This window comes from Crocuta crocuta, unplaced genomic scaffold, assembly GCF_008692635.1.
Source record: "Crocuta crocuta isolate KB4526 unplaced genomic scaffold, BGI_CrCroc_1.0 scaffold138, whole genome shotgun sequence".
NCBI classification, from domain to species: Eukaryota; Metazoa; Chordata; class Mammalia; order Carnivora; family Hyaenidae; genus Crocuta; species Crocuta crocuta.
Genome location: NW_027532585.1, coordinates 595,835 through 620,032, shown reverse-complemented (window position 1 = coordinate 620,032; position 24,198 = coordinate 595,835). Strand labels below are relative to the sequence as shown.

Sequence of the window (24,198 nt, the reverse complement as noted above, 5' to 3'; positions counted from 1 at the left end):
TTGGGGGTTGGGGGGGTGGGGTGCCTGGGTGGCCAAGTTGGTTAAGCGTCTGTCTTCGCCTCAGGTCACGATCTCACAGTTCGTGAGTTAGAGCCCAGAGCTGGGCTCTGTGCTGACAGCTCAGAGTGTGGTGCCTCCTTCAGATTCTGTGTCTCCCTCCCTCCCTCTCTTTCTATCTGCCCCTCCCCCACTTGCACTTTGTGTGTATGTCTCTCTCAAAAATAAAAAGGAAAAAAAAAAAGCTTGGAAAGATGGTCTTATAAGCAATCAAAAAATACTAATGGCTAGCATTTAAAATTGAGAGTATTGACCACATAGTTAATATTTAAATATTACTTAAAACACACCTATTTCAATATAGAACACTATCTTGCTGTCTACGCCCCAACTAGGGGCACAGTAAAGAAGGAAGATGTTATGCTGAATCAGATCTTTTCTATACATTTTAGAAAACTAAAGGATAAAGAAATGATGTGTGCTTTTTCCCCCCAGCTTTATTTACACATGACAAAACTCACCCATTTTAAGTTTAGAATTCTGTAGAATTTTTAGTAAATTTATAGAATTGTGAAACCATCACCACAATCCATCACCCTCCAAAACTCCTGTGAGCCCCCTTTGCAGCCAGTCCTCCCTCTAATCCCACTGATAAATGCTTTCTGATGCTCTAAATTTCCCTTTTCTAGGTAATTCATTTAAATGGAAACACATAATATGCAGCCTCCTGTGTCTGGCTTCTTCCACCTGGCACAAAGTTTTGAAGGTTCCCCCATGTTGTAGCCTGGATCAGAATTTGTGCCTGTTATTGCTGAACAGTATTCCACTCGATTGCATGGACATTTATCCATTCACCATTTGATGGACATTTGAATTGTTTCTAGCTTTTGGCCATTATGAATAATGCTACTATGAACTTTCACATCCAAGTCTTTGTTTGGATATACATTTTCATTTTATTTGGGTATAGTCCTGTATTTTGGGGTCATATAGTATCTCCATCTTTAATATTTTGAGGAAATGTGAAACCACTGCTATACCATTTTAACAATCGCGCCACAATGTAGAAGGCTGCTAACTTATCCACATCTTGCTAACAACTGTTATGATTTCCTGATTGTAGCCATTGTAGTGGGTTTGTGGTGGTATCTCATTGTGGTTTTAATCTGCCTTTCCCTAATGGCTGGTGAGCATCTTTTCATATGCTTATTGTTTGTATGCTTTTTCTGGTGAAAGATATAATCAAGTCTTTTGCCTATTTTTTCAAATGTTTATTTGAGAGAGTGAGGGAGTGGGGGGAGAATCCCAAGCAGGCTCCACACTGCCAGCACGGACCTGATGTGGCACTCAATCCCACAAACAGTGAGATGAATACCTAAGCCAAAATCAAGAGTCCGATGCTTAACCAACTGAGCCACCTGGCACGCCTGCCCATTTTTTAACTACACTGTTTATCTTATTATTATTGAACTATGAGTTCTTTCTGTTACTGAATCTAAGTTAATTCCATTTTGTTAATTCCATTTCTTTAATGCTTATTTATTTTTGAGAGAGAGAGACGGAGCACGAGTGCAGGAAGAAGCAGAGTGAGGGTGACACAGATTCTGAAGCAGGCTCCAGGCTCTGAGCTGTCAGCACAGAGCCTGACGTGGGGCTTGAACCCATGAACCATGAGATCATGACCTGAGCCAAAGTTGGACACATAACCGACTGAGCAACCCAGGTGCCCCAATTCCTTTTTGATCAGAGATGATTTCAATCCTTTTCAATTATTGAGATGCATATAATGATACAAATTTGTATAATGGTATGGATTATAATCCATAATATATAATCGTCTCATCTTAGTTCCCTGTGTATCTGAAAAAATTATGTAGCTAGTCATTCCTGGGTATAGTGTTCTACAGAGCTTCATACCTACATACAAGCCCTAGCTACATATGTGCTTTGGACAGTGCAGATACAGAACATGGGAATATAGCGGAGCTCTGGTTCAGATCATTTCTATTTAGAGTCATCAACAGGGCTTGGATTTAAGTGGACATCTTGCTATTTGTTTTCGGTTCATCTCACTTGTTCTTTGTTCACCTTTCCTTCTTTTTCTGCCTTTCATAAGACTGAAAACATGTTCTCATGGCAATTATCTCCACTATCGGCTTTTCAACTGTGTCTTGTTTTTAAGGCTGCTCTAAGGCAGCAGTCCTCAACAGGGAGCCAATTTACCCCTCTGGGACATTTGGCAAAGTCTGGAGACATTTTGTTTCAACTCAGGGGGAGGGTGCTACTGGCACCTACTGGGTAGAAGACAGAGATGTTGCTAAGCAGAACACAATGCACAAGACAGCGCCCACAAAAAAGATTTAACCCATCCAAAACGCCAATAGCGCCAAGCTTGAGAAATCATGCTCTTGGGTTTACAAAACACATCTCGAACTTATCACTGTCTTCTTTCAAATAGTATGTCACTTCAGGTGGTGTAAGAATCTTATAGCATTACCAGAGGAGAGGGGGCACGGGGGAAATAGGTGATGGGGACTGAGGACGACACTTGTCGTGATGAACACTGGGTGATATATGAACTGTTGAATCACTACATTGTATGCCAGAAACTAACATGACACTGTACGTTAACAGATTGGAATTAAAATCAAACCTTTTTTAAAAAGAATACTAGGGCAGTATTATTCCATTTTCTCCTTTCTATCTCGTTACAGTTGCGACAAACCAACAGCTGTGACGTTGGGCTCAACGAATCTACCTCTCTGGGCTCAATTTTCCCTAGAACAAAACTGGGAACATCTACATCACAGACACTCTGTGAGAATTAAACAGTGTAAGCCAAGAGCTTAGCATGGTAGCCACCCACTATCCGTGCTAAGGTCTCGCTGAATTATGATGATATCTGTTGAATGAAGATCTTAACTGATGGGAAATTAAAGAACATAAGGACACACCTGAACATAAACCTACCCGCGCTACAGGCACACAGGGTGAAACGTCCCGTAGCTCCCCACCTCCAACAGGCCGACGAGACTGCACCCTACAGGCCTGGCGAGCAAACTCTGGTTCGGAAGAGAATTTCAAGAATCTTTCAGCCTCTGATATATAATCCCCTTTATTTACCTACATTTAATTGAAGACATCTGTAGGTGGTGCCACACAAAATGTAATTCAGACTTAGAAATGTCAATAAAAAGGTCTGTAAGGGAGCGGTCCGATGTAAACCTAGCAGGGGAGCACACATCGGCAGCCACAGAGCCACATGAAATTAGGAATATAATGGAAATATGTTGCCTCACTTGACGAGGTGATAAAAGCTCTTTTCCCATAAAGCTTAATGAGCTCTATTAGTCTTCAGCTTACAGGAATGTAAAAGGGTCAGCCCCACAGAGGGAAGTAACTGACTCCCCACACATGGCTCCATTCAAATGACAGCAGATCAAATTACTGATGTAATTACTATAACCTGACAATTTCGGTAGATTCATGTGGCAGTTAACTGTTTAGGACTTACAAAGGGACATGGTTCATTCACAGTAGTTCTGTGGACAAAGTGAAGTTTAAAGTCTCCTTCATTTTCAACTTCAAGGCTCATGTGTTTTAGTCTCCCCCAGAATTATTTTTCTTTCAATCAAAATTATGGAAGGTGTTTAGGTATTTACCATACGTGTAATTTGCCTTCTTCAGCTAAAACATAAGCTCAATGGCAAAAGTAAACACTGACTCCTAACACTCTCCTGCTTTGGCTTGCTGTGGCGCTGTGGCTCTGGGTAGTGGCAAAGGAACAGAATCCTGAGTTCAGTGCTATTGGGAATCTGGGGGTAGCAGCCACTAACTACACCATCAGGCAGTCCCCGTGAAATTCCAGGCAGGAAAAATTTCAACAGAAAGCCCTCAAAGTATCTCCCAAACACTTCAAGCAAAGAAAAACACATTGGTCGCCTCTAATTTTGACTTTTCCCCCCTTTCCATTGTCCATAGGCTCAGGTAGAAATCAGATATTTAACCAAGTAAAATACAACTCCAGATAATTAAGTGGAAAAAGCAGATCAGCCAGAAAATGACAGAAACTACCACTAAAATTTCATCATACCTTCCCTCATTTTTCACAAAGATTAAAGCTTCCACACATAGGGATTCCCAACATTTAGCCAGATGTGACTCTAAAAAATATTTGGTACAACTCTAGGCATACAGTTGGTAAACTCCAAGCCCTATTTATCTCTGAGAGCATCCAATGATGGAAAAGACAAGGATCCTGATCTTAAGCAGCTACAATCTTGCCAGGAAGACCTTTCACCGTACTGAAACATAAATATTAGGCCTTGTATATTTTTAGCTGACTCCAGCCAAATTACAGATAAAAAGCCTGCTACTTGCAGCCTCAGCCCCACCTTGCTTATTCATTCATCCATCCATTCAACAAATTTTCATCCAGTGCCTCCAATGTACTGTTTACTATACTAAAATTAGAAACAGAAGGAAGCAAGAAAAACTGGGTCCTCTTTCTTTGGGCTTGCATTTGAGAGAAGTCTATAGGTGAGGTCCATTCAGAAGTCTCTTTGCCACTGTTTAGTAATATTGCCCCAATGCAGTGGACATCAAGCCCCAGCCTCCTTAGTCACTCCACGTCCAGGTAAAGCCAATCCAGCCTAAACGCCTTCTGCTCAAAACCATTCTTCCCAATTACTCCTCGGAAGCTCTTGGTGAAATCAAGAGTCCAGCCTTAAACCTTACTGGCATTCTCTCTTCACCTGAGCTCCTGCAATTTCCTCACCCGCCTTTTCTCCCCCAAGACTAGACCCTGTATGCACATCGATCAGAGACTTCCCTGATGTACCTCTCAAACACTGACTACAAGAGCCACCACTAAAAACCTACCAAGGTATTTTTTTTTTAATCCCACTTTGGCTCCTTCATGGAAAAGCAAAGGGTAAAACAATTTAACATGTTGTGTTTCTCCTTCCTAGCTAACTTCTGTATGCTTATTTTTCAATTGAAATCTGCATTATAATTTTGCATCCTACCTCTATCTCAACATAGCAAAAGTATCTTACACTGTTTTGTTCATTAATATGTACTCATGAACATATATATGCATAATCCCATTTTAATAGCTGTAGAATGTTCTATCGATAATATAGCTGGCTGTGTCACGGTTTACTTGACCTTCTCCTACTACTCCACATTTAGTCTGTTTATAGATTTTTCACCATAATGCTGTTTATTAATAAACACTGATACAAGTTTTGTCCCCATCTTTATTTCTCTGGCAGTGATTCTTAGACAAGAATCATTCAAGCACAACCACAAGGTATGAATTCACAGGTCTGAATGTAGATGACCACACTGATTTCTGTAAAGGGTAAAGTTTAAAAACATTCCATCNCTAATTTGACAATAAACTATTTGTAAAAAAAAAAAAACAAAAAAATAAAATAAAAACATTCCATCTCATTGCATCTTCACAAGTATTCATTAAAAAAAAAAGAAGATATCTTGATAGGTAAAAAACCATTTATCACTGTTGTTTTAAACTACATTTCTTTGATTACTTACAAGGTTAAACTTTTAAAACATTCATTACCATCTGTATTTCACATAAGCTATCTCATAAAATCTAACCAAAAATGCAAAAGAAAATAGTACATTTATACTAAGTATAATAATCTTCTTACCACACTTTCCCCAAACTGCCTTTTAACTATACATGTTTTCATGAAGAAAATTAAGGATTTTTAACAGAAGCAAATCTTCTTTTGCCATCCTTTCCTTTGTGATACTTCCCATTCTGCTAGGTTTAAAGAATGCTTCATCAACTAAAGAGTATATTATATAATTTATACTGTCTTCAAGTTTCTTATGGTTTGGCTTTTTAATTTTTGCACTAAATTTACTTAAAATTCTATGTGACAGGCATTGTGCCCAATGTTTGCCATACACTGTTTCATTTTAATATGCGTAAAGTCTTACTGTTTCCACTTTTAGATTAACCAAAACATGAAACAACTTGCTCATGGGCCAAACCAAGCCTCCATGGCTCCCAAGCCTAGGGTCTTTCCATACATAGCTTGGTTTCTTCCTTGATCCTGGATATTTAGAAAACATAACCACACCTGGATGGTACTCTCTGGCCTGGTCATTTTCCCCTGGCAATTACCAAACTGGTCTCCAAGGATAGTTATTGTGCCAGGCTGGGCCACACGCACATACCCACAATGTTCAGTAATCACACGCCCACAGAGCCACAGAAGCGGAAAAGGAAACAACTGCCTGCAGGGGGAGAGGTGTGGGAGGGACTGGCAGTGGACAAGGCACCAAGGCTCAAGCTGAAGAGGGACAGGAACTGAACAAGCTGGGAAGGGGAAGGGAATATAAAGTGAAACAAACAACAGAAGCCAAAGGAAGGACAAGGGAAAAGGCAGAAGACAGAGTCTCCCCATGTGGGCTGCAGTACAGCCCAAGAGGGAAATACCAAATACCACTAAGGTTTGAGGAGCACTTTCAAAACCGCTGCCATGTCCACTGCTTCACTGGAGAGGCAGGAATTATCACCTGCATTCGAAGATAAGGAAAGCCAGGCTCAGGGAAGTTGCGATTTGCCCAGCGTGGCTAGTAAGGGAAGGCAGGCTCTGAAATCGAGCTTTGGTTCTGAGTGCAAGCGTCTCTCCACACTCTCCTCTGCTTTCTCTTTCCTCCTCCTTCCTTAAAGCCTCACCCATCTTCTACAAGTTACCTGGATAACCGGATACGCGGTTGTCTGCGTCAACTCATAGGACAGCTGCTTCCCTGAATACCTTTATCTCACAAAGTTACTACCACTGCAGTCTCAGCGCCACACTACAGAATCAAGATTATGACTGAATGTACCAGTGAGCAAAGCAATGAGAGGGAGAGGGAGAGGGAGGGGAGGGGCACAAACAGCAGGGAGGGGAGGGAGAGGGAGAAGGGGGAAAACAGGGAGGAGGAGGGAGAGAGGATGGAAAAAGCACACCTGTGTTTAAGAGAAGCTCAGTAAGTGCTTTACTCTCCCCTTATCAATTAGGTGGTTTGAAATAATGCTCTCAAACCAACAGACCTGACCACGGGCTCCCAACCATGACCCCTCTAGCTCTCTTTTAACGCCAGCACACTTAAGACAGAGTAAAGCTAGGGGCGCCTGGGGGGCTCAGTCGGTTAAACATATGACTTCGGCTCAGGTCATGATCTCACGGTTCATGAGATCAAGCCCTATGTCCAGCTCTGTGTTGACAGCTCAGAGCCTGGAGCCTGCTTCACATTCTGTGTCTCCCTCTCTCTCTGCCCCTCCCCAGCTCACAGTCTGTCTGTCNACAGAGTAAGGCTAGTGTCTAACAGTGGTATCTGTGGAAGCAGATACCACAAGGCTCTTTACAATGAAAGACTGATTTCATTTTACTTAAAAAAGAAAATGTAATTTCCTTTGCTTTGTAAAAAAGCAATGACCTGTTATAAAGGTGAACAATTCTGTAACTTATTAGAATCCTTATTTTAAAAAAGTCTGTATTCATCTCATTACTATTCTTGAAGAATATGTGTTAAAACAAAATGATCACCTCTAAATTATCAAATCAATGTCTAACAAAACATACCAATAGTGACGTCCAATTAGTGATTCTAATAGAAAGGTCGGTGAATAAAGGCTTACCTCCAAAGGTGAGCTGCAAAGGAATCTTGTGAACTGCAGAGTCACATTTGAACAGAATCAGTTTCATCCAATAAATGGGCAGCAAGACAACAAAAAAAGGAAAAATTATTATTACATATTTTTTCAATAACAGCATCTAAAGTAAACCTTAAAGTCTATAAAATTAATGTTTTTGATACATTGCAGAATTCATCCACAGGGAGAGAAAAGTTCAATCTAGCCCATAGTTGGTACCAAGCTATCTGAATTAGTTTAAATAAACATTTTATTTTTTAAGTTTTAATTTTTAATAGTTTATTGTCAAGTTGGTTTCCATAACACCCAGTGCTCATCCCAACAAGTGCCCTCCTCCATGCCCATCACCCCCTTCCCCTGTACCCCACTCCCTAAATAAGCATGTTAAAAAATTTGTACAAAAAAAAACAAATTAAAACACAACAAATTAATCCTAAAAGCTTTCATTTTTTAAAGTTTCATCTCACAGCCCTTCCAAGGGATGAGTAATCTTCCTGACCATGAAAGCCACTAGCAAACTTAAGTAAAGGCCAAGAGAAGGAAAAGACAGAAACTAAAGGGGAACCAAGAAGAGAAATAAAAACCCAAGACCAGGAGAGGAGGCTGAGTGAGTGAGAGTGAAAAGGGAGTCGCCCCCACCCAGGTGCCTGGCTGCAGCGACACCCCATTCCACCTTCCCTTCTCTGTGCAGCCTACGTGCACAGCTGTTCTCTCTGCTGTCTGACACACATGCAGGCTTACAGAACTTCAGCCCAAATGTTAAACATGCTAAGTGTTGTACATATGTGGTTCTCAGCATTTAAATGAAAAATCACAGGGGCGCCTGGGTGGCTCAGTGGGTTAGGCGTCCGACTTCGGCTCAGGTCATGATCTCACAGTTTGTGGGTTCAAGCCCTGTGTCGGGCTCTGTGCTGACAGCTCAGAGCCTGGAGCCTGCTTCAGATTCTGTGCTTCCCTCTCTCTCTGACCCTCTCCTGCTCACGCTGTCTCTCTGTCTCTCTCTCAGAAATAAATAAAACATTAAAAAAATTTTAAATGAAGAAACATAAATTTTGAAGGGGCAGGGGGAACCATGGGCAGACCACAAAGCAAACTGCAGGTCAGCTCAGAAATGAAGACTGTCACATAACTTCATACATATTCATGATGATAATTCATAATGTTTTTTAGGTATCATTTATAAAATCAACATTTCAAATCCTTTGAGAGTTACTTGAGAGTTGCTGTAATAATAAAATGCCCAAGTAGTATAAACTCTTGATCTTTCTAAATGCAAAATAACCACAATAAAATGCAATAGCAGGCCTGTTTCCAAGCACTGTTGAACTGCCTCGCCACAACAAAGCTAGCTAGTACTCACAGGGAATACAGAGAATTTGATGCTCTTTTAGAGATACACACTGAAATATTTCTCAGTGAAATTACATGATGTCTGGGATTTCCTTCAGAATCACGCGGGTCAGGAGGGAACTGCTGTAGGGAAGTGTATAGATAGAACAAGACTGGCCGTTATATTAAACTGGCGAGGACAGCAGATGAATATATGCAGATTCATTATATGACTCCTACTTTGTAAATATTTCCATTTTTCTGCGATAAAGTTTAAAAAAGTATTATCAGACACTTCCTCTCCGCAACACTAAAGCAAATATATTTGTGAAATGTTACTAATGCACCCCAAAGCCATGTAATTAACTAGTATCATCTAGGCCCTAGGTGGCAGGGTGTACTTGAGTATTTTCTTAATTTAAACATCAATATGCAATTAGATTATATTAACTGTTAAGAGAACATTCTGAAAGTGCAAGATATACCAAAACTTTTTTTTTTAGTAAGCTCTATGCCCAATGTGGGGCTTGAACTCACAACCCCAAGATCAAAGTCACACACTCTACCAACTGAGCCACCTATGTGCCCCTAAGATATACCAAAACTCTCAGTTTTCATAATGTTGGTATGAAACAATTTAATGCTTTTGAAATTTGAAATGCAACCTTGTGGTCTTGGAATCTTTTCATGGTCGCCCAACAAGAGACAACCGCTCCCACCCTGCCCCCCAGGAATAAAACGTGGGAACTGAAAGGCCAGCCAGCAGCAACAGTGGAGAAAAATGAGGTACAGAGAATCTGTATTTTAGAATGAGAAATGTGCTACTGCACGGTTTCTGTACTTTTCTCCACTATGTGCATGCTAACTATATTGCACACAATTAACTTCAGAACTTAGGAGTAGCTCTGGTTCAGAAGCAATTGATGTTTCAGTTAGAATGGCGGTTACTTTAAATAACAATAAAGAAGCATGTAAATTACTCTCCAGGAAAACTAAGGTCTCCTTGCAGCTCCAATAACGTACACACACCCTTGTCGCAGGTGTATATAGTATTCCTGTCACAGCTTTTTCAAAACAGACCTAAAACTTCTCACCCTGTTTGAAGCTGCCAAAACATGACGTACTAATAAGTAAAAGTTCTCAATTCCCAAAGCCGTAAAAACAGGATAACAAATCATGAGGCGCACATTCACTCTACTATCCAAAGTGACATGAGAAAGGTCCAAAAATGCTGCTTCTTCATCAGCACACCAGAAAACCCACTGCTAGTGCCCTTCATTTAATTAGTAAATTCTTTCATTGTGAAATTATACATTATATTCAATACAGATGGCAGTACTTTGGAAAAGAACTATAATAAAGCAAATATAACTGCAAAATCTGTTGCGTACATACACATACACTGTACCTGACAGTAGAAATAGATACGTATTATCTAGAAGTAGAGGCCTTCTAACAAAGAGCATCACAGTGTCTGATCAGTATCAAAACGGCTCAGTGTTACCTTTAAAACAACAGATTATGGCCAGTCAGCAGTCCACATTAATATGACTTTTCTAACATAGTTACAATCATGTGGCTATTTTAGAAATATTACGTTACGGGCACAGTTAGCTAGTAAGTTTAAGGGAAAGATCCTATTTTAGATATTTAGGCAAAATGTTGAAAAACAAATAATTTAATATGTTTATAAAGTATCTTACTGATTTTACAGACAGGAATGTACTTCATCATTGCAGAAACAATTGAAGGTACATATAGCCTTAGTCTTTATCTTTCTATTTTAAAGACTACTTCTAAGAAATGTCAACTTAATATCACTGAAAATAGAATAATCTGCCTGATACTTGGCTTGTCAAAAGCAAACAGGTAAGGTTTTCCATAACAATACTAATAACATTATTACTTGGGACTCACTTGCTAAAATTCACAAAAATACTGTCAATTATTCTGTCTACTCTTGATTTTTTTTTTTTAAAATAAGGATTATGTTCTATATTTAGCATCCTTGAATAACGGGCATCAGTACCAGTTAAAAAATCTTCCAGGCCTCTAAAAAGGGGAAAAGGATAGACCGAGAACAGTTCTCATGTTCCACAGCTACTTAACTGACCTTGCTTCTCTTCTAAGCGTTCTTACTAACTTACCACTTCCAGCCATCTCGGTAGCCACGTCGTAACATGTCATTCCTTCCAGAGAAGCACTTAATGCTTACCAAAGTTTTCTCAACAGTTTTCCAAGCACACAAAATTGTAGTTCAGCTTCCTGTCAGTTATGATTAGCAAGTTCTTTCTTTTCCCAAGACTTGCTATTAACCCTGCCAGTTATGCTGGTGGAGGGGTGGGGGCAGGTCAGGCAACAAAAGGGAAGAATGTCCACTACTGGTTTTGTCAAAATATCCCTGTAAAACTATAACCATCTATTCATCTTCATAATATAGGACACTCAACACATACGTAATTTAAACTCCTATGTTCCTGAAATGCCTTTTCGGTTTAATCAGGAACCATGTTAAATTCCTATATGTTAACAAAAAAGGAACACTAAACAGCAATTTTTACAAGATAAGCCACAATTTTTTTCCTAAATCTAAGAACATCAGTGAGTTCTACCTATTTGTCAAAGTGGAATTCAAATCTTTCTCATAACTACTCATAAAGATTACTCAAAGTGTCCTTGCATTAATAAAATATTTCTGCCTGTTTTCCTGGCCTATCACCCTCACACAGGCTACTTACTATCTTACAGACTGTCAGGGGAGAAGTCTAACTATTTTAGGGTATAAGCTAATAAAACCTTTATTTAAAATCTAAATCAAACCTCAATGTAAAATACTAAGTTTTTCTATCATAAATTTGGAACTTTTAGTTCCAAAACTAACTCTATTCAGTTAACACATTAACTATATTATATATTAACTACCTACCTATATTCAGTTAATATATTCAGTACACAAAGTGTTAGACTCCCTTCCCATTCTCCCACAGCTGCTGGTACGTATTTGTACTATTGTAAGTGGACTATTTTAAGGCAGTGCAAAAACTACGTTTGATGTTAAGAATGTGTTTCTTGTAAATCTGTAATTCTTAGAAATTAATTTGATTCCACAAAAAAAAAGTTTCATTATTTCATTTCACTGCCAGAAAACAAAACCTTCAAAAGCAGCCTATAGAGCTAATACCCATTTAAAAAGTCATCCAGGGAATGAAAATTAAATCTGTACTTAGCAGGGAGTCACAACACGGTTTGAGAGCCAAAAACCTGTTTACCCTAATTTTAGTGAGGAGTAAAAAGAACAGATTCGGGAAACCCTGAAATTCATTTCTATAGCCATTCTCTCTCTCCCACCTGTTAGCAGAGGGAGGGGGCGCAGAAAGGACTAACTACTTGCACTGCCTTGTTTCGTTAGACCTGAGTGAGACCTTTGGGACTAGTCGCTGAGCTTCAACAAATCTTAAAAGATGACAAGGAAAATCATATTTACATCCTAACATTTAAACCTATGTCTTCTGAGCCACTAAATGAACTTTTTTTGCTGATGGGAAGAACAGTCGAAGAGCTGGTCTGGAACCCCACTGGGTCTATCTACTTGAGTGACTTTAGTTATCTGGGCTCCAGCTTTCTCTCTGTAAGATGATTTTCAGCCTAACCAGTTTCACCGGCTGCTACCCTGTGGCACACCAAGTTTCCATGGCCAAATAAGTTTGGGAAATGTTGCCTGTCACTGCTGTCTCACTGTCCCTTCCTCATCTTAGAGAATTCTAAGGTATACTGTTAAATGAAAGGCTTTGAGAATTCCTGTCATTAAAAATGATGAATTAGCTCTGGGGACTGAAGGCACAGCATTGTGATCATAGGGAACAACACTGTACTGGACACTGGAAAGTTGCTCAGAAAGTAGATGTTAAGTGTTTTCATTACAGAAGAGAAATGGTAACTCTGCGATATGCTAAAGGTATTAACTAGCACTATGGTGGTCATCTCACTGTAATATACGTGTATCAAATCTACAGGTTGTATACCTTTAAGTTACACAATGCAACGTGTCAGTTATACTTCAATAAAGTTAGAAAAACAAAAACTCCTCAACTTCATTTAATCTGGTGGTTTCTGAAGTTCACGATCAGAAAATTTTGCTTCTTTTTGGTTTGTTTTAAATTTCATGTAACATTTATTAACATTCTACAGAACTAAGATTCTGCAAAACCCATTTTGGGAAACACTGCCAGCTAGGACTTATTTTACCCAACCTGTACTTAGTAAAAATGCTCAATGAAATACTCAGTGTGGCTGTTCACAGTATGAGAAAAATCTAACACAAACTTCATCAATGAATTAATGGCCCCTTTTCCCCCTCTTTTAAGAGTCATGGTTCCTGCCCAAAATTTTCCCTACAGCACAAGATTCAGCACTTTAGACTGGTGAATGGCTAATACTCAAGCCAACACCAAGGAAGGAACAATAATAAAATGTCTCTTGAAAGATTCTAAGGTCTGCCCAGAATCACAAAAGCCCACAACACTAATACACAAAGCTATCAGATTTGCTGTATTGAGTCCATTTGCTAATGCATGTCCCAATTAGTGGGCTACTACTTCAAACATACTAGCCACTCTCCAGTTTCTAAGAACAACAGAAATTTGGGGTATAACTAAGTCATTCATTACCGCCTAACTCATTGCATGTATTCACTACAATAACAGTTATAGGTCTTATAAACAGTGACTTTGTATCTATTACCACAAATAGTATATATTTGAACTTATTAAAAGTCCAGTCCAGCTCCACTAGCTTACATCCAGATGAACTGAGGTCCACAACATGTTACACTTGATAGTCAGCAGCAAAACTAGGGTTAGAACCTACAAGCCTTTCCAATCCATAGTTCCCTCCATTAAACCAAGGACTGAACACCACCATGAATCAGAACTTATCACGAAGGCAATAAAACCCAGAGCTACCAAATCTCAGTGTTACAAATTAATACTAAAATACAGTGATAAATAAACATTCAGGTAGCAAGGAAGGAAAGCAATTAAGTCTACAACAAAATGCATAATGTTTACAATAATGACAAATTCAGCCAACAAATGGCAAAAAGGGAGGATTTTAAAAATACATTCATGGGGCACGTGGGTTAAGCGTCCAACTTCAGCTCAGGTCATGATCTCGCAGTCCGTGGGTTCGAGCCCAGCGTCAGGCTCTGTGCTGACAGCTCAGAGCCTGGAGCCTGCCTCAGATTCTGTGTCTCCCTCTCTGTCTGCCCTTCCCCTGATCGTGCTCTGTCTTTAAAAAATAAATAAATGTGAAAAAAAAATTTAATAAAATTTTTAAAAAAGGTCCAACTCTTGATTTGGGTTCAGGTCCTGATATCAAGGTCACAGGATTGAGTCTCACATCGGGCTCTGTGCTGACACCTGTAACCTGCTTGGGATTCTCTGTCTGCCTCTCTCTGCCCCTCCCCCACTTGTGCTCACTTTCTCTCTCTCAAAATAAACTTAAAAAAAAAAAAAAAGGGGGCGCCTAGTCGCTCAGTCAGTTAAGCGTCTGACTCTTGGTTTTGGCTCAGGTCATGATCTTACAGTACGTAAGTTCAAGCCCCACGTCAGGATCCGCGCTAACAGTGCAAAGCCTGCTTGGGATTCTGTCTCTTCCTCTGTCTGTCTCCCTTTCTCTCTGCCCCTCTGCAACTTACACTGCCTCTGTCTCTCTCAAAATAAAAAAAAAATTAAAAAAAACTTAAAAAAAGGGATGTTTAAAGAAAAAAGAAAAAAATACATTCACAAACAACATAAATGAGGAAGATGTCCCATGCTCTGTTCCCAGCCTCATCCCATGTCCCGGCCCCCGTGTGAGCATCTCCTGCCTCTCCCGCAGACTGAAACACACCTCCTGACAAAATACACAGGCACGTGCTCTTCACCCAGGTGTATGCAAGGGGCCCGTCTCCTCAGGGCCTCTTCCCAATGGCCTTAGGTGACTCCATCACCATCTGTATCCCTCCCCTCTTCTTCATGAACTGTTAGCACATATTGCCCTGACACTATCCTACATACTTTTTATCTTTCTCACTAGCATATAATCGGAGGGTAAGAAATTGTCTGTCTTTGCTCACTATGCTGCATCCCTACAGTCGAAAATAATGCCTGGCACAAAGCAGGAACTCAATATTTGCTGCTTAAATGCCGCCACGCATTCATTCGTTCATGACTTAACTCATAAACGCATAAGTGAATATTCGTGGTCTTTCTTTTGCCCCTATGTTTCTTCACAGCCCCTGGATACTCTGTAGAATCAGATCATATCAGTCAAGGCGAGACGTCATAACCTGACAGCAGCAACCACCAGTGAGTGCCCAAGAACTTCTATCACTGTGGAAACTGCCTGCGCCCTTCTCGTTTGATCTTCTCAGGAGGACCAGTGTACTCCAGCAACACCTTTCATTTCCTGCAGGGAAACTTCCAGTAATGTTTTTTTAAAGTTTATTCATCTTGAGAGAGACAGAGAGAGTGCAAGCAGGGGAGGGGCAGAGGGAACAGAGAATCCCAAGCAGTCTCCCTGCCCAGCACAGAGCCCAACGTGGGGCTCAATCCCACGACCCTGGGATCATGACCTGAGCCAAAATCAAGAGCTGGACACTTAACAGACTGAGCTCCTCCAGTAAGTATTTTTCAGGGGCAACTACTCAAGAGACTGAGGGCAAAACCAGGTACCATTTTAAATGACACTAAGTTGGGTAAAAGATTCAAATTGACTTTGAAAAACTGGGGGTCTTCCAAGAAATCTGAATGACAAGAATTAGGGATAAGCAGAAAATACAAACAAATAAAAATTAGCAGGAAACAACAATCAAAACAAAATTTATTGGGGCGCCTGGGTGGCTCAGTCCATTGAGCATCCGACTTCGGCTCAGGTCACGATCGCACGATTCGTGGGTTAGAGCTCTGAGTTGTGCTCTGTGCTAACAGCTAGCTCAGGGCCTGGAGCCTGTTTCGGATTCTGTGTCTCCCTCTCTCTCTGACCCTCCCCTGCTCATGCTCATGCTCATGCTCTCTCTCTCTCAGAAATAAATAAAGCATTAAAAAATATTTTTAAATTTATTTTAAAAGCCCTCTGGCCAGGGTTGCCTAGGTGGCTCAACTGGTTAAGTGTCGGGCTCTTGATATCAGCTCAGGGGATGGTCTCACGGTTCTTGGGATCGAGTCCCATGTCACGCTCTGTGCTGACAGCACCAGGCCTGCCTGGAATTCTCTCTCTCCCTCTCTTTCTCTCTACACCCCCCGCCCCATGCAAGCATATGCACTCTCCCTCTCACTCTAAAAATAAATAAAAGTAGGGACACCTAGGTGGTTCTGCCGGTTAAGTGTCTGACTTCTGCTCAGGTCATGATCTCACAGTTCATGAGTTCAAGCCCCACATGAGGCTCTGTGCTGATGGCTCAGAGCCTGGACCTTGCTTCAGATTCTGTGTCTTCCTCTCTCTCTGCCCCTTTCCTGCTTGTGCTCTTTCTCTGTCACTCAAAAATAAACATTAAAAATTTTTAAAAATAAAAATAATAAAACTTTAAAATAATAAAAGCCTTCTGTTTAAAATACTAATAAAATATATTATCACTAATCATTTAAGTGTATACTTTTATTTGTAAGTATATTTATAAGTATTTAAGTATTATTTAAATATTATTAAAAGCTGGGGCACCTAGGTGGCTCAGTCGGTTGGGCATCTGACTTTGGCTCAACCATGATCTCGCAGTCCGGGCTCTGTGCTGACAGCTCAGAGCCTGGAGCCTATTTCAGAGTCTCTCCCTCTCTCTCTGCCCCTCCCCAGCTTGTGCTCTATCTCTGTCTCAAAAATAAACATTAAAAAAAATTTTTTTAAAGCTAATACTTAACTTTATTAACATATTAATAATGGTTATAGGGTACTACTTACACACTTATCAAATCAACTTATTTCATGCAAGATCAAATATCTCCACATCACACACCAGGTACATACATTTCCAACAATTTTTAATATTATTAGTATTTTAACACTTCAATATTAATGCAAACCTATGAAAAGATGTTTTTTTAAAGTATTTTCAAATTCATCTTATTTGAGCTAAAATGAACAAAGGACCATGTCTTATTCACCTCTGCATCCCCAGAACCTGCCACAGTGACTAGAACACGGTAAGGATGAAATGTTTACATGATTGGTTGAAGAGAAAAATAACACTTCTCCACACTTCCTCCAAAGGAACATGGAGCCATGCTAAGTACAAAATTTTGACCAATTTCTAGAATGACTGTCATAAAAACATATATACACAAATATATAGAGACATACGCACATGCCAATGTTTACAGACCTATACAAATATATCCCCTGTTTCCCTTAAAGGCAAAATTATGCTCTGCATAAATAATCAGGTATATAAACCATACTTTTTACTTTTACAACTAATTACTGACTAAAATAAAATCAACTACTTCTTAATCATGCGAGCAGTTGCCTAAAATTATTTGGCATATCAAATGAATTACCACAGCAAAAACACACACCCTCATTGTTTAGACTACTTATCAATAGGCAGTATTGTTTGCTTGTTAAGTCATTACCAGGGGGTCATAAAACTTGAAGTTCCGCAGATTTAATGGAAAAAGCAGAGCTAACATACAAGAGGTAAAGACAAACTGTGCTCACGACAAGATGAGTCCTATCAGCTGAGCTTTACACTCACTAACACGTGCTTAACTCATCGTGGGTGAATTTCTCAGCACTCTCTTTCAGGAAATTCAAAACAGCTTTTACTTATTATAGAAGGACAACTGTCAAGAGCTTTTGACATCATCTCAATTCTCCATTTGCTTCACGTCACCAGTTCCTTTCTGAGTAGTTTTCCACGTGGCACCAAGTGCACTCTCTCTCCAGCTGTTCCTTACAAACAGGCGGGGCAGCTGCTCGCGCCCGCAGCGCGTGCTCCATGCCGGGCACTTGGCTGAGCATTGCGGGTTTCTTCCAGTTCCGGGACCAGATTTTTAGAAGCAGGCGCAACAACACAGAGGATGCTACGGATTACCATAGACTAATGAGCTAATTTTTCAAAAGGAGAGATATACTCTAAGAATGGGCAAGAAGCTCTAGCACAAGAATAAAAAACCAAAAAACAACCCCCCAGAAACATCCATAACTCCTTTTTCTCCCACTGTAAGTAAAGCAATTAAATATATGTATAGGGGCACCTGGGTGGCTCAGTCGGTTAAGCGTCCGACTTCGGCTCAGATCATGATCTCATGGTTCCTGAGTAGGAGACCCGCATCGGGCTCTGCTGACAGCTCAGCCTGGAGCCTGCTTCCGATTCTGTGTCTCCCTCACTCTCTCTGCCCCTCCCCCACTCGTACTTTGTCTCTCTCTTTCAAAAATAAACATTACCAAAAAAATTTTTTAAAGAAATATATGTATAAATCCTCACCAAGTAATACCACATAAAACTTATAAAAGGTATAACAGAATTTTAAAGACTAAAATTACATACTGATGAACCAAACTGGTTTTGAATATTACTTTTTTGCTTTGAAATAACTAATTCTAATATTAAAATTTCAAACACGTGATCTTTTAATTTGAACAAATACTTGAAATGCAATGGAAAAACAAAGAAAAATACAATTTCATTTGCAAATCCCAGTGGGATGGGCCAACAGTATTCCTTACTCGCCCTTGATCTCAGTATCTCTGATGAGTCCTAGCTGTTTATTATCTGCATTCTAGCAACTGAAGTGTAGTCAGTGATGATATGACCGAGCACCTTCACCTTTATTTAACCCTGATGAGAAACCCCACTGCACTATTTCCCCCCATGTTTACAAATGAGGAACCTGAAATGAATAAAGCTGAAATGAATGAACCTGAAATGAATAAATCAGAAAACTTGCCCAAAGCCACACAGACACAGTTAAGACTGAAAGCAGGAATGCAGTGTCAGGTTAATCAAGAATCAACGTCCATTGGATGCCAAACACTCGATCTGACACCGAACACTGCATTTCACTGTGGCCTCCCTCGGCTTTCAGGAAACAACGGAGGCATGCATATGTTACCTAGGATAGCTGTTATACTACTGTAATGGGCAGTTATCGAGCTACTCCAGAATTTCAGATACTAAATCTCAAGACAAAACCCCCAGAAGAGAGCAATAAAGGTCAAAATGAGGATGCCAAACAGCGTGCTTATGTCCATGACCCACAGAAAATCCCTCAAGTGCCATTTCCCATTTTCCTCTCGACAACTACCTGATTAACAGTACACCTGGCAATCTAGTTTCCAAGCCAATAAGTAATATTTCGACTCCTCCTTTACACCTGCTCTACTTCTCCCTAATGCTTCTCCCCTGCTAACCTACTAGATAATTGACTAATTGCTGATGCTTCCTGTTTAGGTGACCACTTCTGACCACCTTCTCCCACCCTGGACTGTGAGCTCTACAACAGCAAGGGATGTTCACCTTGTTCACTCATCTGTGAGGCTGTGCTGAGCGCCTCACGAAGAGTACATGGTGCACGGTTAAGTGCTCAATACATATTTTAAGGAAAACACTAATAAACCACAGATTAGAGAGGAAAAGAATGCTCTAACCAGACAAGCTGCGACAGTTAAGAACTGACAGCAAAAAAGGAAAAAAGATTAAAATAGAGAAACACTTTGGAGGAAAAGGCAGTCATCTGAGGGCATGTGTCACAGCAGAATCCAGCAAGAACAGAGCGCTCCTGAGGCACCAGGAGAGCCGTCAGCAGCAGACAAGTCCTGCACAGGGTGTGAGAAGACAGGGAACGACATACACTTGGGGAAAACGGTCATTTTAAATGAGTAGAGTACATAAAACCTAATGTTCCAATTATTGGAGAATCTGCTAAGGTTGATCATTTACTGATGTCAGTTATTCTGTGTTCATTATTTAGGCCCGCTTCCACTTTTCCATACTTGGGCACCGTGGCCCAGCGGAAATAACATGGGAATATACAGACGTCGCTCCGCCACTAACCATCACCTTATCTTGGACAACCTACTTTAACTAAGTAAGAAATGTGCACAATCGCTAAGGTCCTTTCATGTCTAATGTTGTAGAATGCTATGATCTTATGATCTGAGACAAGTTTTAGAAACTGTTGACAAAGGAAACTTTAAGGAAAAATGTTCGCATAGCTATAACTCCACGTCTCTGCATCTTCCCCCAAATTAACATTATGCTGGAGATATAATCGTGCCTCGGCTCTAATATATTTAGGTAAGTGATTCAAACACTTCAGTAATCAGAGTGCCTGGGGGGCTCAGTCAGTTAAGCGTCCGATTTCGGCTCAGGTCATATCGCTCAGTTCGTGGGGTTCAAACCCCACATCCGGCTCTGTGCTGACAGCTCAGAGCCTGGAGCCTGCATCAGATTCTATGTCTCCCTCTCTCTCCGCCCTTCCCCCGCACGCTTTCTCAAGAATAAACAAACATTAAGATATTTTTTAAAAGTTCTAGTAACTTAACTACTATTACTGACAAATGTCTCACAGCATACCTTAAGACATACTACAATACAAAAGTCCCTGGACTCAGGGGCTGTTCAGGAAAAGAGGCTTTTTCGACTGAAGTATACAACTAATTGTCAAAGCCCTCTACTCTAGTCAAGTAAGTTATCCCTAGCCTTAAAAAGAAATAAAAAATATTTCAAAATGCTGAGAGCTTGCCATCATCATACAAGATGTTAGTTATATAACAGAGTTAGATGTTTATAAAATAGTACATGCCTACACACGACTGCCTGATTTCTCCACATGACTTAAGAAAAATGTCGGTCTAATACAATGAATACTTTTGTAAGTATATGTTTTCTTTTCATATATGTAGAGTAAGATCATTAAGAAAACAATGAAGCTAAAGAACATAAGCTTCCTTAGGTTAAGTTCCCGAAAATATTTAAATCTTTAAGAAGCAAAGACTCATTTATAACGATCATATTCAATGCCTCAATGCAAACTGCCTCTAACAAACAGCAGAAGAAAAGCATTTATCCAGACTTCACAGGCTGTGAACACACAACTTGCACACCAGGCTCAGGGGCAGAGCTGAGCCAGGGTGGAGGCGCGTCTGGTCTAGAGCTAGAGCACCACCTAGTGTCGGGAGTGAGAAAACAACCCAGAGGTCCACCACTTCCGGTCATAATGGACTCACAGGAACCTTCTCCCCTTTCCTTCACCATTCTGTCTGATCCTGTATGCCTGAATGTAAGAAAACTTTTCCCCCAAACAAGTATTCCTCAGAAGAGGAGGGCTCCTTATATTCAAGACTCTCTTCGGAAGTTTTCTGAATTTAGAAAACGATTTCCTAAAAAGGCACAGTAGTTCGAACTAACCTCAGTCACTGAAGTTTTGAATTAATACAAGATCTGATGTAATCAGCAAACAAAGTATTTACAGTTTCAGGGGCCTGTTTTTGGAAAACCCAAAAGACAAAACGCAGCAAGGGGAAATAAGGCTGCGCTGACAATGCTGAAGCTCCGAGATGGGCACAGCGGGGTGCACTATATGCTACGTTAGTTAGCCTATGAATGCTTACAACTTTCAACTGTACAGTTTTTTATTCTTTTTAATTATATTTATTTTGAGACAGAGAGCAAGTGGGGAAAGGAAAGAGAGAGGGACAGAGAGACTCCCAAGCAGGCTCCAGGCTGTCAGCACAGAGCCCGATGCAGGACTTGATCCCACGAAATGTGAGATCATGACCTAAGTGAAGATCCAAGTCGGTCACTTAACTGACTAAGCCACCCAGGTGCCCCATCATAAAGTCTTTTAAAAATTAAAAATACTATTCAGATTTACTTCCTAATCCTAGGGGATAGGTCTTTCAAGTAATAGGTGAACTTCTTTCCAAAAGAAAAAAAAATTTTTTAACCTAAAACTCCAAAAACAAAATAATAAAGTTTATTAATCTTTTTTAAGCCTTTTAAAGATTCCCTTAAGGGGCGTGTGGGTGGTTCAATTGGTTAAGCGTCCGATTCGGTTTCTGCTCAGGTCATGATCTCATGATTCATGGGATCAAGCCTCACGACTGGGCTCTGCACTGCCTGGGATTCTCTCTCCCACGCTCTCTGCCCCTCCCCCGCTTATGTGCAACTGTGCATGCTTTCATTCAAAATAAAGAGATAAACATTTTAAAATAAATACATTTAACAAGAGATACTGTTTTCCTTAAAAAACAGTAAACGGTAACACTGCGAATATCATGTTACCTGAAGCCAAATAGGAAAAAACTCTCCTGATATTATTAAATCGAGTGCTTGTGGCCTAACATAACATCCATTAGTTTCCTCCATGGATTCAGAGGTCAACAATCTGGACAGAAGCGAAGATTATGTGCTGGGTGATCCATGCCGCAGGAGTGACTCTAGGTGCCACACCGACACCCAGCAGGGGTGAAGCTGTTTCCCTTCCACTGTGCTTTCCTGTGACTAATTTGTGAACATGCAACGTAGAAGGAAGGAGGGAAATGCGGGACACGGTGACCATGATGCCTGAGGACCTTATCTTGTTTAATCAGATAGAGAACGGCACACTCTAGCCTCCCTAACTATACCTCAGGTAAAAGACTCAACCTTACCAAAAAGAGGGAGGGATAGGAGTAGAGATTTCTCTTAAAATTTAAATAAAAATTCCCTTACTTCTGTAAAAATGCAACTATGAGATTATGTACATAACCACATACGCACAAAATCGCACATTCCACAGTGAGGGAAAAGGGACAAAGTTTATAAGCCTACCTGTTTAGTGCAAACAGAACATTTCTTACGGACCAGTTAGACTAGGTACTTCAATATTTTATTAAGGCAATAAGCTGGATTCAGTCACTAAATCTAACAGAGCAGGTTCATATTCTTACTGAGAAAAAAATGTTAGAGGAGTCATTCAAGATGCTATTTGTGAGCAAGACAGTTTTTCCACCTTACAGTTTCCATTGCTAAGAACACTCCTACTACTGCAGGGCAATGGCAGCGCCACCGTCTGTCACCCCCTCGACTGCTCACCCCCTTTCGTTTTCCTGTCACCCGTTGGCATCAGTCTGTCACTTGTTTCTCAAAGCCGTATAGAGCAGAAATACAAAACACGACTCTCTCTAAACATTTCAGCCTATGAGCATAGAAGTTAACCAAAATAAGACGCTTCCTTTAACATCTTCCTAAGAATTTAAAAATTAATCAGGGATAGGTTTCTCACCCGCTGTCAAAAACCCAAAAGTCCGCGACCACACTCTGCAGGAAAGGCTGTGGAGGAAGGCAGTCCCGCCCCCCGGAGGGCAAAAGGGACCATCTGGGAGGGGAACTGGGCGACAGCTAGCAACATTATGTGAGCTTCTGCCCTTTGATGCACCCTGTGAAATCAATCATAAAAGTATATACTTTTACACACACACACACCCCCAACGACAAAACCGCCCTCCCTGCAGCACTACAAGATTATAAATCAACCAAACGACGTGCCCTGGCAAGAGGCTGCTTCGATAAGCGACGGCACATCCTTTCAGGACACAGCGTGGGGCTGGAGTAACAAAGAGGCAGGGTTCTTGAGGATATGCTAGGGCTGTGACCGTGGGCATGTTTTTAGGGAAAAAAGAAAGGTGCCAAAAAGTGTACACAGGATGTTTCTCTTCATGAAAGGGGGAAAAATAAGATCATGCATTTGTATTTGTTCATTTTTGCAAAACCAAACAAAACACCAGAAGGACAGACACTAATCAAGAGGGTTATTACTGCAGGGCAGGGAGCAGCCAGAGAAGATGTGGAAAGACGACCCCTCTAAGTGGATCTCTTTGGTTGACTTTGGAATCACATAAACGTATCACCTATTAAAAAACTAAAATTAAGAAGCAAACCCTCAAATTCAAAACAAACTGAAATAAAGTAAGTCAATCTGGTAACATAACCACATTAGAGAATAAAATTACTCCATGTGATTTCCGAACACTGTATTCTGATGAACATCTGATGTTCAAAAAAGAATCACTAAAGAATTGTAAACCTCACTTATCAGCTGTCATTAGTACAGTTACTGATACCATAATGTTGAATCTGTTTTATGTATATCATAATACAAAGCAAGTCCTGAAATATGCTAATGTAATCAAGAAACACAAAACAGAGAAACAAATATAAAATTAGAAAAGTTAAG

At 40.4% G+C, this 24,198-nt stretch overlaps 1 protein-coding gene across 8 annotated transcripts in view; it reads right to left on the bottom strand.

Moving 5' to 3' along the window:
- The window catches only part of ATE1 (arginyltransferase 1), a 145,757-nt gene that overhangs the window by 92,686 nt on the left and 28,873 nt on the right, over positions 1 to 24,198 (bottom strand). For all 8 annotated transcript variants that reach the window (XM_077779530.1, XM_077779533.1, XM_077779534.1 and 5 more), the window contains one exon: positions 7,664 to 7,696. In XM_077779530.1, coding sequence (XP_077635656.1) covers positions 7,664 to 7,696 — 33 coding nt within the window. The remainder of the gene's footprint in view (positions 1 to 7,663; positions 7,697 to 24,198) is intronic.